This window comes from Aethalodelphis obliquidens, unplaced genomic scaffold, assembly GCF_003676395.1.
Source record: "Aethalodelphis obliquidens isolate GAN/ISIS:26980383/991018 unplaced genomic scaffold, ASM367639v1 scaffold39, whole genome shotgun sequence".
Taxonomy (NCBI): Eukaryota; Metazoa; Chordata; class Mammalia; order Artiodactyla; family Delphinidae; genus Aethalodelphis; species Aethalodelphis obliquidens.
In genome coordinates this window covers 9,977,170-9,993,410 of record NW_020837983.1, presented here as the reverse complement: position 1 = coordinate 9,993,410, position 16,241 = coordinate 9,977,170, and the positions used below count along the sequence as shown (strand labels likewise).

Here is a 16,241-nt window from a genome sequence, read left to right as displayed (position 1 = left end):
AAGTTTAAAGAAAGTTAAAAGTGGGCATTTGAAACTGAATTTTCTTAGCATCTCCCAATTGTAGGTATCAGGTTGTAGGCCCAAGTTTGGATGTAATGAGTAAAAATGTTTTAATTGGAGTATCAAATTTTTACTGAATATTAAAGGTGGTACCTGGTGACCCAGGATCTTAAGCCAAATCCATCTTTAAATACAAAAGAGTGTCAGTTACTGGGGATATCTTTATGCTTGATCAAGCCAAGTCAGCAAAATAAACTATTATTCAGGTTAATGTTTGGGTTCTTGAGTCTGTCAGTCAGTGCATCAGGGTGAGTCCTTCCACAAGAATATCCAGTAGTGGGAGTTCCCCAGTAGTGTTTTGCTTAAGAAACTCACCTGAGCACCTGGGGTCTGTTTTTATCAGTAGACAAAAGATTCTCTAAGCTTGCCTAGTAAAACAAACTAGAAAAACGTTTTTTCCAAAAATGTACCTGGACAGTCATCAGAATGTTTTGTAAATTTCCATAAAGGTTTAGGAATGTATTCACTTAAAGAAACAGCATCACATTTAAGTAACAAATTTATTAACAAGTTAAACAGTAAGCTCCTAAGCATTTAATTTCATACAAAGAATCTGAACCTCTGCAGATGAGGGTATTAGGCAGTTGTCTCAGCCTAAAAACAGATGCAACTGGGGATGAAGTTTTAATCTGTTGTTTCCGAGGCCTGACCATGTTTTGTGTTAGAGTTAACAGAGCCTAATTATAGTTGAAATGTTAGCAAACAGCAAAAAGGATTTTCTGCACGTGATAAGATTAATAATAGGATTCTGTTCATTGTCCCCAAATGGGAAAAGAATAGGTTTTTTAATCAATCAGTGACTCAATTTTGAAGTATCTTAGTTTTGGGAAAAAGGAAGAACCTGAATTAGTTTTGGAAGAGGCTAGGAAATTACTATAACAACTATATAGAACAGTGGGTTTTGTCCACATTAGATGTTGTTAGCGCTCATTAGGTTTCTTTTTCAGCAATAAATTGCACAAGCAGGAATCAACACCTCAGAGGGGACTCAAGGGAACCCTTTCCTCAGGGCTTTATTTTTCACCATGGTAAATTTACTGATGAAGACTTGGCCAAAGTGTGGCTCAACCATATAATGGTATGTTTTCACAGTGGAAGGGAGAGGTTCCACAGTCACCACAGGGCATAGTGTCTGCATGGAAGAGCAGCTGGGGGCCAGGTGACAAGATGTCTTTGTGATATAGTCCACAAGTCTGTTATACTGTTGCTCTGATAGTCTCTCTCGAACTCCATCCACCTGGGTTCCAAAAAAAGATTTTTTTAGTTGCCAAACAAACACTCATAAGGAGACTTCCATAACAAAATCATTCCTTCTCTTGCCTTGAGACATTGGATGTTGTGCCTTTTAGGTTATCTAATAAAGCCACCGAATAAGCATTTGGTGTTGTGTAAAACTCCCATGTTTGTTTGAAGTTGACGATTTCAGAATATTTTACTCATTAACTCTCAAAACATCTGTCACTGGCTCTTTACTAGCCTAGTCCAGGAACAAAGGAGAAAAGTCTTTCCTCTGCTTGAATCTAATCAACGTTAAACTCTGAGATAAAAGCTCTGTTTGCTTGTCTCCGCAAACCTCTCCAGACAGAACCTCTTTACCTCTTTCAAACCCAGTGGCTTTGGACAGAGCATTAGAAAAACAAATACCTTTTGAACTGTAACATTTTCTGCTTTTATAAATACTAGGATTTAAAGCCAGAGAAAATAAACTGGGCAGAGGAAGGGGAAATTTTTATGGAAAAGAGGGAGGATGCAAAGTACATTTATGGTTCATAAAAGTCTGGCTCATCTTCAGTGGAACTCAAATAGGAGAACTGAGATATACTACCTAAGTTCTTAAGAGAGATTCTCTGAGAAAGTACCCATCAAAGGCAAGTGGAGCTATAAATTCCTCCCATCCTGAAATGCTGTAGCTATCTACTGTGTAAATCGAGTGGAGTGGGAAGTCTCCAGTATAAGCCACTGACCTGTGGGGATCAGGTAGCCACTTCCCAGGTTGGGAAGACCACTCTGGGAGAATTATAAACATTTTAATGAGGGCTTTTTAGGTTTTGAAATAGTAGTAAAGAATTTATATATTTCTGTGTAGGGCACAGAGACGATGCAGCCAAGGGTGTCTTAAAAGCTGCAGAAAGCCAGTGGGATGATAAAGAGAGAGGTCTGCCTGCCAGAGAAATAAGGAATAAGTAGGGCATCCATTAGAGTTCAGTCTCATATTTTTAAGCTTGGGAAAGAAAGGCCCCCAAAGATTCACTGACAGATGAAAGCTGTGCACCACCAGGCAAAAGCCAGAGCTCTGATGATATCATTTGATGGGGTCAGGATTCAGCTGGAAAGCTCTGAATACACAAGAGTCTTAATTGCTCCTCCTGAACAGCAGCACAGGAAAACCCGTGTTGTGAAAGGAACATGGCCAAGGAATAAATTGACCTTCTGACTCATTGTGAGCCTCTCATAAGGGATTTCAATAATGTGCCAGGCATATTAAGCAATTATTACCCTAAAAATGGCTGCATTTAACTAAGAAAAGCAAATGCTGGTTTTTAAAAAAATCCTGCCATATTTGAATATACCGAATGATGTCATCTACAAATTAATTCCTTCCAAAATTCAAAGGAGCTGTGTTTCCTAGCATCTAGAGCAAAAATCCCAGAAAAGCCATTTCACGTAAAGATTTTAAAATACTATTCTTTAGTTTTCACTGGAAGATAATGGGTAGGCTTCCCAGCCCAGCTTAATATCTGTGGATTAGGTTAGGTATGGCCACTGAGGAAAATGCACTGTCAGGCAGCACTGCTGAGTGACTCCCCTACTCCCATTTTGAAAATACACTGGATTATATATAGCACTGTTAAGGAAGGGTCTACTATCTCTCTCAAAAAAAAAAAAGACCATTTTGTTCTGCAGCTTGGCTCTCCATTGGGGTGAGGGAGGAGGTTAGGGTTTGGACACAGGATTAACTGGGCAATTACTTTTTGTTAATAAGGAGTTGGGGTTTAGAGGTAAAGGAAACAGACAGTGAGAAAGTGCAATTTGGAGGCTGAAAGCATGCTTGGTATCTACCAGTTTGCCCAGGTCTGCCCAGTGCCAGGTGCTGCTGTGTAAGCTCAGTAGCTAACCTGCAGTATTCCTGCTCTGTCATCTCTTCCTGCCTGTTTCAGCCACCCCTTCACCCCGACCCTGTTATCACCGAACACCAATGGAAAACGAGTGGTGACCATGGTGTCCGGAGTGTTAGTGCTTCTGCCTCTAACTCACTGATCCCATGGTCTCAATTAGCCATGGCAACTTCTGGGGGTGGGGAGGGGTGACTCCACCTGTCATCTCGGTAACCCCTGGAGAAACTGAGGTCTGTTCCCCTCCAGCTGTAATTCCCCACAGTACCCCCTCCTCAAGCAGAAAAGCCAAAGAGAAGGATCACAGTTGAAGACAGTTTAACAGCTAAAGATGATTCTCTAGTCTCAATAGTTTAAGATCTGAAATATTTCCCAAGCAACGAAGGAATAACAATGGTCACAGATATTCCTCAGGGCTTTGGGAGCTTCTCGTTAAGAACCAAGGACTTGAAGATAATGATACTATCCCCTGCCAAGGCCTGTAGCCAGATCACTGCTGCTTTATTGTCATCTGGATCAGAAGATTTTGGCAGATCTAATAAAGTCAGGCTGGACATCTGACCTCTGTTTATTCCCAGAAAGTCATCAACTCGAACCAGCAATGTAGTCTTAGTGCCAAGCCCCAGCTTAAAGCCTGACTGATTACGATCCAAGAAACTAGAGAAATCTCAGAGTTGTTGTGGTTGGCTACCTTCCATCTTCTCAAATAATTTTACGCAAACAGTGGTGTGAGGGAGACGCAGGCTCCCATACCAGGAGGAAAATAATGAAAGAAGGAATCAGGCCGGACCTGCTGGAGGCAGGTTTACTGTCCTTTTCTTGGGGCTACTCAGACCCTAAGTTAGGCAGGCTACACCTTGCCTCTGATCCATCCCCATCAAGCTGTGTGGGGAAAAAAAAGATGTCTGTGTCTGAGGTCAAGTCTCGGGGCCCCATGGATCAGGCAGTCAGCAGGGAGGGCAGAGGCAGAGCAGTTTTGCAGTGGGTGCACCTGCTCACCCCGGGCGGCACTGCTGCTCACCTCTGACCCCTGACACCCAGAATGCCCCACCTGAACATCCATTCTACATCAACTTATGTGGAGCCAGCAGCCAGCACATCTCAGGAGCTGTGTGGCCAGGGAGCTGCCCCAAGAGCCTGAGCAGCACCCCCAGGAGGCACCTTGTGGTACTTAGGGGATGGGAAAGCGTCCTATTGGAAAGGGAACACAGAGCCACACAATATAGAGCAGGGGATGGGAGGGAGTTGACAAAATTTTGACCCTGAACTCTGAGGAGTTGGGAATGAGGGAGGGGAGTGAGTCAGGCCTCCTGGTTTGTGAGCTTGCAAAGGTCGGGCCTACTGCTTGTGCCTTGTTTCCCTCATGACACCCCTCACTTTTATGGTGGTCCTCTCCTGTCCCTGCTAAAGTGACCTGCTGCAGTCACTCCCGGGCCACGTGCAGACTTGGGCCTGCTCTGTGCTCAGACCAAGAGGCCTCCTTCATGGAGTATTTGCATAGAATTGCTGCCTTGGTCCTGGCCCTTCTTCAGACCTGCTTGTTTTGGAGCTCCAGCACCCCAGCTCCATGACAGCCAACCTTCAATTCCTATGGTGGCTTAGCCCCAGCTCCGAGTCCATCAGCCTCCTTGCTGCCCACACCCCTTCCCCTGGCAGCCCTCCTGGTCTCCAGCATCCACTCCAGACGCTGCTGGCTCATAAATGCCTGGTACCTGCGGTCACCCTGTGTCTCAACTTTGCCGGCAGCTAACCCTGGTCACCCTGTTTTCCGAAATGTACCTCTACGTCACAGGCCACTCTTGGCTGCTTAAGCTGCACGATGAGCAGGTTGCTTTGCTTGCTGTCCTGCGCACAGTCGATCTCCGTGACAGGGAAGGCCTGCTGCTGGGTGTCCTCGCTGACGCTCACCACGAAGAGCACTTCTGACGTCAGCAGCAAGCACCCTTCGTGCTCCTGGCCCGAGCCCCTCACCAGAACCACATCCAGGGCCATGTGGACTTCTGGTCTGCCCAGAGACTGAAGCATTTTCCTGTTTCAAAGGAGAAAAATGAGGCCAAAGCCAGCTTAGAAAAGATGGTCACTTATCAGGGCTCACTGTTTGTACCAAGGCAAAGGCCCTCACCAATCTGATTATTTATTTCAGTTTAAAATGTAATTGTCACTTTAATTCTGATTCTGGTCAACAGAACCCAGCTCCTCCTGGAGACAAAGATATCCCTTGGCTTTGGCAATTCCTTTTCTTCCCATTAGAAATGTCACCCCTAATTAGAATACTGGCTCCATAGAGAATCTCAGGCCCTCTTGCAGGCCCGGGCACCTCTGCCAGTGCGCATCCTTCCCTGAGTGGGACGTGTGTGTGGGGCAGGGGCGTCCTGCTGCCAGCCCAGATCTGTGGATGGCAGCCTTTCCCCGAAAACAGCTGCTCCTCTTGGGCTCCCCTGGAAGTGTGTCCCGTTAGCTTGAGAGCAAGCCAGGCCCTGTTAATAACATACAGTGCACGTGTATAGTTGAACAAGTGTCTAGATAATTTTACCAGACGTATTTGACGTGGCTGTTTGGAGCTTGGTCAGCATGCAGATCACTTGGCTGATAGCGCTGTTTGGGAAGCTGAGAAAGTCCAGCTCCGTGTAAAATACCTGTGGTAAGAGAAGTAAGGGAGTTTTACTAGCTGTTTTCTGGAAAACAGTTTCATGCTACAGTGATGTCATCTGCTTAAAGCCACCCATAAAATGCTACAGATCCAAAATGATGTCACATCTTTGGAATCAAGTATATAGATAATCATTAAACATTGCAATGCTCTTAACCCTGGTGACCTTATATTAGCTGCAAACTGAAATATGAATGAGCTACAGTCCAAGCATAGACTGGCAATTAGAGGATGCATAATGCTCCTGGGAGTAATCAGTCTGGAGCAATAGCTTACACATCATTTACAATTTATGTGACACAAAGTCAAGATTGTTAGTTGACTTCCTTGCTGAATATTACAATACTTCTGTATCTGGGCTGTGGCTGGTGAAATAGAAAACAACAAAGGCACATGGTTTGCCTAGATACAGTATTTAAGTGACTTAATCCAGCTGTTAAACATGAATCCATATACATTTATGAGTGCTCTTGGGGCCTCTGGTTTATTACATGCTCTCCCTGGTGCCAGCACCGAACGAGGGTACCCAGCAGCAGCCATGCAGTCCTCCAAAGAGACTCTTCAGAACCAGAGATGGTACAGCATGTGTGCTTTCTGAGGGCTTGTAAATGTTTATAAACGAGGCACAGTCATTAGACTAAGAGTTAGTGGTTTGTAAAACCTTCAGTGCAGTAATAAAAGTTTTACAGGAATGATGGAAACCAGCAAGGCCCACGTGAAGCTCTGTTCTGAGGTGCTCTTCCATAAGGGAGAGTTCCTCAGCCTTGGGAAACACAGTGAGGGACAATGGCATTTTCAAGACCAGAGAAATTTATGAAGTATAAGTTGACTTTACCTCACTGCAGTCTGTAGCAAAAAGGAATACTGTTTTTATTAACGTGTTAAGTATTTGATAAGGGAGCATTTAACTTTGTCCAGTTATAATTTGCAGTAGTTCTTTTTGTCAGTTTCCCCGTGAGTGAAAATGTCATTCACAGAAGGAGTGAGAGACCGAACTTGAGGGGGAGGAGGTGAGGGGAAGAGCGAGAGGAACACATGTTCCTGTCTGTGTGGTCTCTTAAAGGAGCCTCTCCGGATGGTTGCCTGAGTGTGGGCAACTATCTCTCTTCCTTTCAGACACGGGTTTTATGCCCTAATCTGGGCTGTCTCTTGTCAGACCTAGTGAGGCGCAGGAGGCCACAGTCAAATGCACCCTGCAGACTTTATGGCCAGATGCAGATACAGATGCAAAGCTCCTGCCCGTAGTTTGTGGTTCCAGCCAGCCAGCCACTTCATGACCAAAATGATGATACCGATTTTAGGTAAAAAGGTTAACAATTCCAGGGTCCCTGGCGGTCCAGTGGTTAGGACTCTGCACTTTCACTGCCGAGGGCCATGTGTTCAATCCCTGGTCGGGGAACTAAGATTCTGCAAGACGCGAGGTCCGGCCAAAAAAAAGAAAAAGGTAACAATTCCAGTTGCCTAGTTCTGTAAAGTCACTTTAATGTGCTCTGCCAAGAATGCAGAAAATTAGCACAGGAGGAGGCACTTCCTCTCCCACGCATCCACTGCTCCTGCGCGCACGTGTGTGCGTGGAGAGGCCTGGCACCAGCCTAAAGCAGTAGTTCCATGAGTCCAAGTTCTCCGCACCTGTCTGCTCAGGGAAGGGTTTTCAGTGGCAGATCATGCACCTTTGTTGACACTGGCCAGGAGACTGGGCCTGGCTGCAAGAGCAGCACAGTTGCTGGTGAGAAAGCCATGCCTGACGCCAGGCTGCATGGGCAAATGTGCACGCACCCACCAATGCACGCATGCTCCTCTCTCTTTCTCCAAATACAGACGCATTGTCTTTTAAAGATATCTTCCTGCTTTATAACTTATTTTTTTCTTTCAAATTGCTCACCAGAAAAAGTAAGTCTACTTTCTGCTTCAGTATATTGTATTTATTGCCCTCAACCTCTAACTGGTTACTTTTCATTAAAGTCGATTTTATTAAATGACTGTAAAAAGATTCTGTGACCTATATAGACTGAAATTATTAATTGACTTCCTGGCTTTATAATCGTAATTTATTAGTCATAGTCCAATTCAACTCTTTGTGTAAATAAGCATAAAGAAGTAAGAAAAAGGACTGTTTATTTATAGATTTATCTATCTTATTTTTCACTCCTCTGTCATGTGAGGGGCTAGGTTATCTTAGGGAAACCTTGGTATAATAACGCAAATTTATCGGTGATGTCTGAGTTGGCCGGTTCTCCAGGACTCACCATAGCCAGTCTGTGACACGAGCTCAGCAGCCCCTCCAATAGGCTTCGTGAACACCCCCATGATTCCTTTCCCCACGCCGGAGATAACGCCCTTGGCCTTGTGTCCTGCTGAACCATGAGCCTCCGATGTTTTCTGGAAGTTCTGCATTGGCTGATCAACTATACCAGCAATTGCACCTGAAAAACAACAGAAGCCCCGGGTAAGGACTGATGCATAAAATCCTGAGGAAGTGAAAACCTTCAATCTGGAACACAGTTTTGTTTGGATTGAAAATGAAACCCCACCCTCATTATAAAGCTCTTTACTATGCATTTGTTTACCATTTATCTAAGTACATTGAGGATGTGTTAGACATTTATTATCTTCATCAAAACACAATGTTCAGACTGGGTTTGGCCCAACATAGTCAGGACCTGTGAAGTTCAGTTTTGAATTTAATAAACATGCCAGACTATTCCCAAGTGACACCCACACATCTTTCTCCAGGAATCAGGCAACACAGTTTAGGGACAGGAGCTAACAATTCCTTAGGAGGAGAGTGAGCCTAATACAGTTTCACTGAATCAAGAGGATGAAAAAACTGAAAAGGGCCAGCCCCTTTCCTTGTTCTCTCTTTTAGTAAGAATAAGGGCAATTATTTAATAGTAATGTAATGTTAATATGTTAATAATTATATAATAATAAGAGTAATTGATATAGTTATTATTGCTACTATAGCAAATCCGTTTTGAGTACTTACTATGTGCTAAGAGCTTACTTGTAGGAGATCATTAATTGTCACAATACTAGGGAATCAGGCATGGCTTTTATCCTCAGTTCCTAGACAAGGCCACCGAGGCACAGGGAGGTTAAGGAGTTTTTCCCAAGGTCACACAGCTGCCCTGTGCTTGAGCCAGGATTGGAGTCCAGGGAGTCAGAGTCACAGCCTCGCTCTTAACCACCAAGCTATTCACTGATCCTGTTTATAAAACAAGCTCTTTCCTTTGCCAGTCTTGGAAAAATTTCCTTTTCTCTCACTTCAGCTGAGGTTTGGCCACTTACTGTTCACTTGAGAACAGCTACAAACCCTGCGCTCATGGCTCTTTGCTCTAACGGCTTTCCCACAGGGCAGCCAGGCCATGCTCAGAGCTGGAGGGCGAATCCCTCAGCCTCTGTGGGTCCCCTCCTTGCTCCTCTTACCTTGAGGGACCAGGGATGAGTTCGACTAAAGGCCCCAACAGTCCAGATTTTTTGCCATGTCAGAGTGAAGGGTTCCCTAACCCAGTAAGAGGAAGAAATTTCATTACAATTCTTGACAGAATTCTCTGTTTTCAGCTCAGACCTGCTAGGATTAATGAAAATGCACAGTCCCCTGGTAGAAATTTTAATACATGTCAAATCCCATTATTCCAAATGCCACTAATTCAAAGTCTCCTGGGTAAAGGGAGATTTCCAGTTCTCAGTTAATGACCTGCTAATTTCAAGTAATATTCCATTGAACGAAATCCAGTAAAATGAAAGGCCAGTTCCTTTGGGTCAGTTGTAAAGGCAATGTTCTTCATGGATTCCACTCCTCTAAATTTTGACAGAGCCATTTAAGTTCACGTACTGACAGATTAAGAATGACCTGAGGCGACAGGTCTGTTTCCCAGCCTAGACCACCGCTTCCCAAACCTCTTAAAGAAATGATGAGGGAAGCGGAAGAAGCTGCTCACAGCTGGCCTGGGCCACCTTGGCTATCAGGGGCCAAGGGATGGCAGTCTCAGCACCCCCTCAAGACACCCAGTCTTGGTGCTTGGGCTGGGAGCTCGCCTCGTGTTTTCAGTCTGAGGAATCTGATGTTCTGCTCTCTGTCTATGAGGTCAGAAGTCAGGGCAGCTGGGAAGTATTAACGGAACCGGCTGCACTGGGAGAGGCAAGAACCCTGGGGTCTTCTCTTCAAATCATTTCATAGCAGACAGTTCAAAGTGAATAGCATCAAATCAAAGGACACAGACTTTGCGATTTCACTTTCTGATTTCTGTGAAAGATCTCCATGCTTAAGAGTAGAAAAGGTGGGGTAAATAATTACAAATTCACCAATAAAGTTATTGCCTGTATTTCTGGTAGAAATGTCTTCTCTGAAGGGCAGATTGCCGTTAACAGTATTAAAATAGAGTTGGGGGGCAGGTGAAAATCTCCCATTTTCCTTTAATGTGTCAGGCCTGACCAGCACAAGGGGCATAGAGCCGTGATAATCCACACAAGGCTCTGACTTGGGTCTGCCTAAGTGCAAACCTGTATCACAGTGGAACTCCCCTTTGATCTTCCACTTTCTCTAGCCACCAGCCACGGTGAAGGCTCTGCTGGATAAACGTTGATAAATTCTTCAGGCAGCCCCCGAAGTGGAAAGCCCGAACCCTGTGACAAGGCGTTAGATGCTAAGAGGTAGCGAAGGAGCTGCGGGAGCGCATGCCCTGGGCCAGTATCAGGCCCCGGGCGGGAGGCTGGCCTGTCACACACACTGACACCTCCCTGGGCCCCAGGTGCGTGAGAGACCGGCAGCCCGGCCCGCGTCTGCAGCTGAGCCTGAGAGGCCGCTCTCCCAGGGCTTCAGAGGGTCTCTCAGGCAGTGTAATTCCGCTAAATCCCACAACTGGTAAATTATTTACTGCCATACACTCCAACTCTGCTCTGAGGCTTTAGTTAGCAGCGACTGATTCCCAAACTTGTCCGCTGGCACCAGGCCCACGGGGAGGGCAGCCACATGGAGCCGGCTGTGATGTGATGAAGTGAGGCAGGGAGGGAAGGGGTGCTTCCCTGGACCCCCCCTCGTGTGCTGGGCGGGGCAGAAGCCGGATGTGCTTCCTTTCCTCTTTTTTGTTGGTCACGCTGCGTGGCATGCGGATCTTAGTTCTCTGACCAGGGATTGAACCCGTGCCCCCTGCAGGGGAAGCATGGAGTCCTAACCACTGGACCACCAGGGAAGTCCCAGACGTACTTCCTTTCCTACCCTTTGCTGGAAGAGAAGGGCTTGCTCTCTGAAGCAAGGGGACTAAGAGACCCTCCCTCACCTCTTCTGTGACTTGCTCCCTAGCCTTGGGCAAAACTCACCGGGTCGCTATCTATGAATGTTCTGCCTGTGTGGCTATTTTGGTGCTGCCTAATCACATGTTGTAATTTTATTCTGAACATTTTTTTTTTTTAATCGCAATAGCAGAGGCACAGGCCTGGGCTGGGACACCGCTCCACAGCTCACGTTCCAGGGACAAACGAACCCCACAGAATGTATTAGGAACCCTGGCTTGAGGCTTGCTTGTTTTGACCACGACAGATGACCAAACTGAGAAGGAAGCACATCTGTTGTTCCCAAATTCCCTTCTAACTGCCAAGCAAGGTGCTGATGGCTGAGGGCAGCATCAGACGGGCTGTGTGTAAGCACCTTCTCGGTGCCCAGCTCATCACTCATTCACTTGGGAAACCGTCCCGACTCACCTGGCGGAGGCCTACGTGGTCGGGATTCTGAATGGCGTCCCGAGAGCGGCTGTCAAGACAGTTGTGGCTGCTGGGAAATCCAGCAGCGCTTCATAAGTCGGGCCAGAGAAGCGAGTTCTGACATCCTGCCTTAGGTATTCCCCAGGGAGAAGTCCCATCTGGGAGGGGACGTGCCATCTAGCTGTGACATGGAGCTCACATCCTCTCTCAGCAGGCTCCAGGGGTAGTAGAAAGTGGGGGCATCTGGGGAACGGATCTGGTAAATGCGGGCAAGCCTGATGCCAACTCTGCAGGCTAAACAGAGTTTTTCCAAAAGCCACTCTTTCTGAAAACGGTTGTGGATTTCCTGCAGGAGCCTCGGTGGCATCTCTCTGCAGCCCAACACTTCCTCGCTGCTCTGGGGCGATGGGGCTGGGCAGGACAGCTGAAGACGTCCTTTGATTTTTCAAGTGCCTCATAACACTCCACCGTGTCCTCATGAGGGCCGAGCCGAGTCAGGAAGGCCCATCAAACCCATAAACATTTGGGGGAAATGTATTTTTCCTACCCTGGAACTTTCAATTGTTCAGTCTCCCCACATCTTGATTGTTTCCAGGCTTGGAGCCCTCCAGGGTGGGTGACATGTGGGAAGACCCAGGTTCTTGTCCTGCCTGGAGGTTTGACCTGGGCAAGTCACTTAACCTCATTCATTCCTAGGTCTGAAGATCAAATAAGATGACCCATGTGAAAGTACTTTGACAACCCAGAAGTGTTATTTAAATGTATTTTTTACTGACCAGGTCATTTATGTTTATGTCTCATAAAGGAAGAAACTGAGGAAGTAGCATTTTGATTTCACCAAGCATGGCTTTTAAACTATTGTATGATCATAGCTCTAACTTCGGGCATTTACTGGCATTTGGCAGTTTTATACACCATTTCTGGGGATGGATTAAACGGCGACAAATCTATACTTTCCCAGGTGAGGGGACTTGGTTGGTCCTATTCTCCCCTTTCTTCCTGCCACATATCAAGGACCAGACGTTTTGAGACGACCCAGTGATTATGTGGGATACAGAGAGTTCTTGAACCCTTCCAGGAAAGGAAGCTGGTTGGCCCAACCTTAGTCTGAGAAGCACAGAAACGGACACACTGCTCTACATGTGCTGCTGTGAGTGGAGCTCTTAGGGGCCCACAGACTCCACGAGCCTACTGTAGTTTCCACAGACAGGCTAAGTGGTTCCCTCGCATGGATGAGTGTGTACAAAACATGATGGCTATAGCAAAGGTCAGAGGTTTATGATTTTCTACCCTGGTTAACAACAGAGCCATGCTTGAAAGGGTGACAACCCAAAGGCAGAAACATGGCTCCCCACGTAACTGATTTCTACCATCAGGCACAGTTTTATACAGTGGAAAATGGGTAGTGGATGTGGGCTTCTCTGGGTGGGGAGAGAACAGGTTAGTCAGGATGGGAACAGCCACGTGCCAGCCGGCTCAGGTCTCCTCTGCTGAGTGCCTCCATCCAAGAAGAGCTTGGACAGCGAGAAGGAGACTCTCCTGCCCAGAGCAGAGGGCACGTAAAGCCACGATTCTTAGCAGAAAGAGGTCCCACAGTTCCCAAATGATGGCTTGAGGCCTCCAAGATAACCTCATTGACACTTCCTGTGGTTACAGCAACTGAACCCACTGGACTAAAACTAAAGCAGAAATGCTCCTGCCACTGCTCAGATGTCTCTCTTTGCTGGGACACTGTCTGAAACCAGGCAACTCTTATAGTTCCTTTACTACCATAATATAATGAAGGTGCTGTTTACCAAACATGGACCCTATGCCTGGCACACAACCGACCAGCATTACTTCCAGTAACGGCAGAGTAATTTTCAGCCCCAATTTACAAAAGAGAAGCTCTGAGGTCACAGAGAAAGGACCTGGACACCCGAGCCTGGGGTCTGCTGGCTCCTGAGGACCGTGGCCACCCCCCCACCCCCCCGCCCTTCCCCAGAGCTGCTCCACCCCGGGTCCCCGCTCCCACACATTATCACAGGACCGTGTCCCACACCACTGCAGGTTAGGACTTAAACACTTTCTAGTAACTTAACCTGAAGTTGTAACATCTTACGACTTCCTCTCGGGGCCTCAGCTGGCCGCGCTGTGAGTGGTGGTGGTGGGGGTGGGGGTGGGGGTGGGGGTTATGTACAAAACTGCAGCCTGGAGAGAGGACAAATCCTTTCAAGCTCATCTTTTCTGACCTTTGCTCTCCCTGCTTTGGGCCACTTTGATCTCTGCAAGATGCACACTCCTTCAGATGCTCGGCAGGCAGGCTGCCAAACAATACAGTTTTAAATTCCTTTGCAAACAAATAAACAAAAGATACCCTTGAAAATCCTGCTCTGTAAAATTTCAGCTCTGAAGCTTCCTCTTCATAGATTTTCCAAAGCAACTTATTTTTCAAACATTTGTAATATTTGGAAATACCCCTAGCAATCTTCATCTCTAGCTATACCATCTGGCTGCTTGACAAACGGCAATTACTTGGAGTCAGGCAGATCTGGCATTCTTAAAAAAATAAAACGGAAAAGTGGGCTCCTCACTGAAGTTTACATGACATTTGCACATTGCTCAAGTGCTTCCCAAACAAAAGCAGGCGTTTGCAGTATCTGTGGCAGAGAGGCAGCAAGCGCTTCAGGAGGTTTGCCCGTTGCTCCCTTCAGCAAGCATGCAGCTGTGGGCTGCCTTCCTTGTGTTGACACCCCGCGCGCGGGGCCCTACGGAGTGAATGATGTCTTACGGAAGCCGCGAGGACGCAGAGAGGCATCTCCCACCAGAGGCGAGGGAAGGTGGGAACGCGACCGGTGGGGAGCGGGGAGCGGCCAGGTCCCAGGATGGCCCTGCGCAGCCGCACAAGGGCTCTGGAGAGGGTGCCTGTTCCAGAACCCTGCTGGCCAGGATAGGAACCAGAATGCGTGCCTTGGCCTCTCTGAGCCTCAGCATCTCTGCAGAAAGATGGACAGTCCACAACCAGCCCGTGGAAAGTCCTGGGCCCCAGTCCCTGGCGACCCCTTACCGAGCAGGCTGATGCCCAGCCGGGACAGGCCCTGCCGGAGCCCCTCGCCGAGGCTCTCCGGGAGCTGCCGCCGCCACTCCTCCTGCCGGTTGTAGTGCTCCTCATCCAGTGAGAGCCGGTCCATGTTCCGGGCCAGGCTCGTGGCCAGGTTGGTGATGGAGGTGAGGGTACCTGAGGGCACAAGAGCACGTGGGTTGGTCTCCTGGTCGCATAGCTGGTGGCCCCTAGGGGAGTGGTCCCTGGAGCACTGTGGGGGATGGGAGAGGGAGGTGGAAGCACATCCGCCTTCTGGACTCGCCCATGGAGAGTGATGGTGGCTTCCCCTCGGTCAGTTTGAAGAAGCAGCCTTAAGACAATGAGGTGAAGATGAACACTTGCTGACAGGGGTGATGGCACTCCTCACAGGGGGTAGAATTAGAATCTCCGTTACCAGAAAAATGCCCACGGCCTCATAGGAAGCTATCATGCACTTTCATTTGACTGTTAGGACTTGGCTAAAATAGTTAGTTTTGAAGTCCTCACTGAGGTCCAGTTTTGAAGGTTGCAATTTGCCTGCTCTGATTTGAAAGGGTAAGGTTATGTTGCTGAATTTTAAATAGATCGCAAAGGAATGTTTCTACTTTAGGAATAAAATTTATTTCCCCCTATTACTTTAGTCATAGTAGAGGAAGACACTAAACTTTTATCATTTGACAGTCAGGAAATAATTATTATGCCACAGAGAATATGTGTGATTTTGATATTCAGGGTGTTAGCTGAAAAAAAGTGAGGACATCAAAGGGAGTAAAGCATGTGAAAGCCACGATTCCGTCTGGTTTTCCCAAGAAAGGCTATTTCTGCATCTTGCTCAAGACAGTCATAATCCCCTCTAGCAAGTCTGCATAGACCCCAGTGAGCAAAACTGAAAGACATCAACGGACATATCCTGAAGCTAATGAATTAGTTCATCTGTTATTGGATGTCTAGTTTTCAGAAGAAATGGAAGATGTTGTTTTTGCAGCTGCATCTTAACCAGTCATCTGAAAAGAAAAAATCCACGTACACACACACAGACAAACCAAACAGATTTTCCTAAGAGAAGGAGAGAACAAGTGTAAAAAACATTCAGTGAGTCACTATGCTAAAATTACTGCCGGAGTGCAATTTAGCAAGTGTTGGTTGTCTTATTTTAAAATAAAAACAACAGAACCTCAAAGATTCAAGTGTCAAGAGTGAGAAATCCACCAGTGACTCATCTGTGAGTTCCTGCAGCTTGGCTCACAGGCCTCCCGGATGACCGGGGCCCCGGGGGAGTGGTCCCGTGATTGTCCATGGAATTTGGTTTATTGCTCTTGTTGTTCTCTTGCCAGTCCCCCTCTATGGATCATGGGTTCTCATATTTCGAGCTCAAGTCTTGTTTGAGGCCTTCTAGAGACTTCTGTAACCTGCCCACTCATAACAGAGTTGCAGTACTGTTGACAGTAAAAAGCCTTTTATGGGGGAGGAGGCTTTTGCCCTGTTTCCCCTGCCTCCTGCTGAGAAGAAACGGGGACTCAGATGGCCCTTGTTAGTTCCCGAGTCACTGCCAACCTGACCAAAATACGGGCAAACAAACACACGGATGAAAGGAAAGCACGCTCTCCTTCTTGTGGGCGGCAGTTTGGTTTCTGCGCCCGATGACCCGTCTGGGCCA

At 47.0% G+C, this 16,241-nt stretch overlaps 1 protein-coding gene across 3 annotated transcripts in view; it reads right to left on the bottom strand.

Annotated features, from left to right (window-relative positions):
- Positions 1-367: 367 nt before the first annotated feature.
- The window catches only part of VPS13B (vacuolar protein sorting 13 homolog B), a 778,894-nt gene continuing 763,020 nt past the window's right edge, over positions 368-16,241 (bottom strand). For all 3 annotated transcript variants that reach the window (XM_027131497.1, XM_027131496.1, XM_027131498.1), the window contains 5 exons: positions 14,570-14,740; positions 8,070-8,246; positions 5,707-5,809; positions 4,953-5,202; positions 368-1,297 (listed from right to left, as the gene is read on the bottom strand). In XM_027131497.1, coding sequence (XP_026987298.1) covers positions 1,049-1,297; positions 4,953-5,202; positions 5,707-5,809; positions 8,070-8,246; positions 14,570-14,740 — 950 coding nt within the window. In that variant the 3' untranslated portion in view covers positions 368-1,048. The remainder of the gene's footprint in view (positions 1,298-4,952; positions 5,203-5,706; positions 5,810-8,069; positions 8,247-14,569; positions 14,741-16,241) is intronic.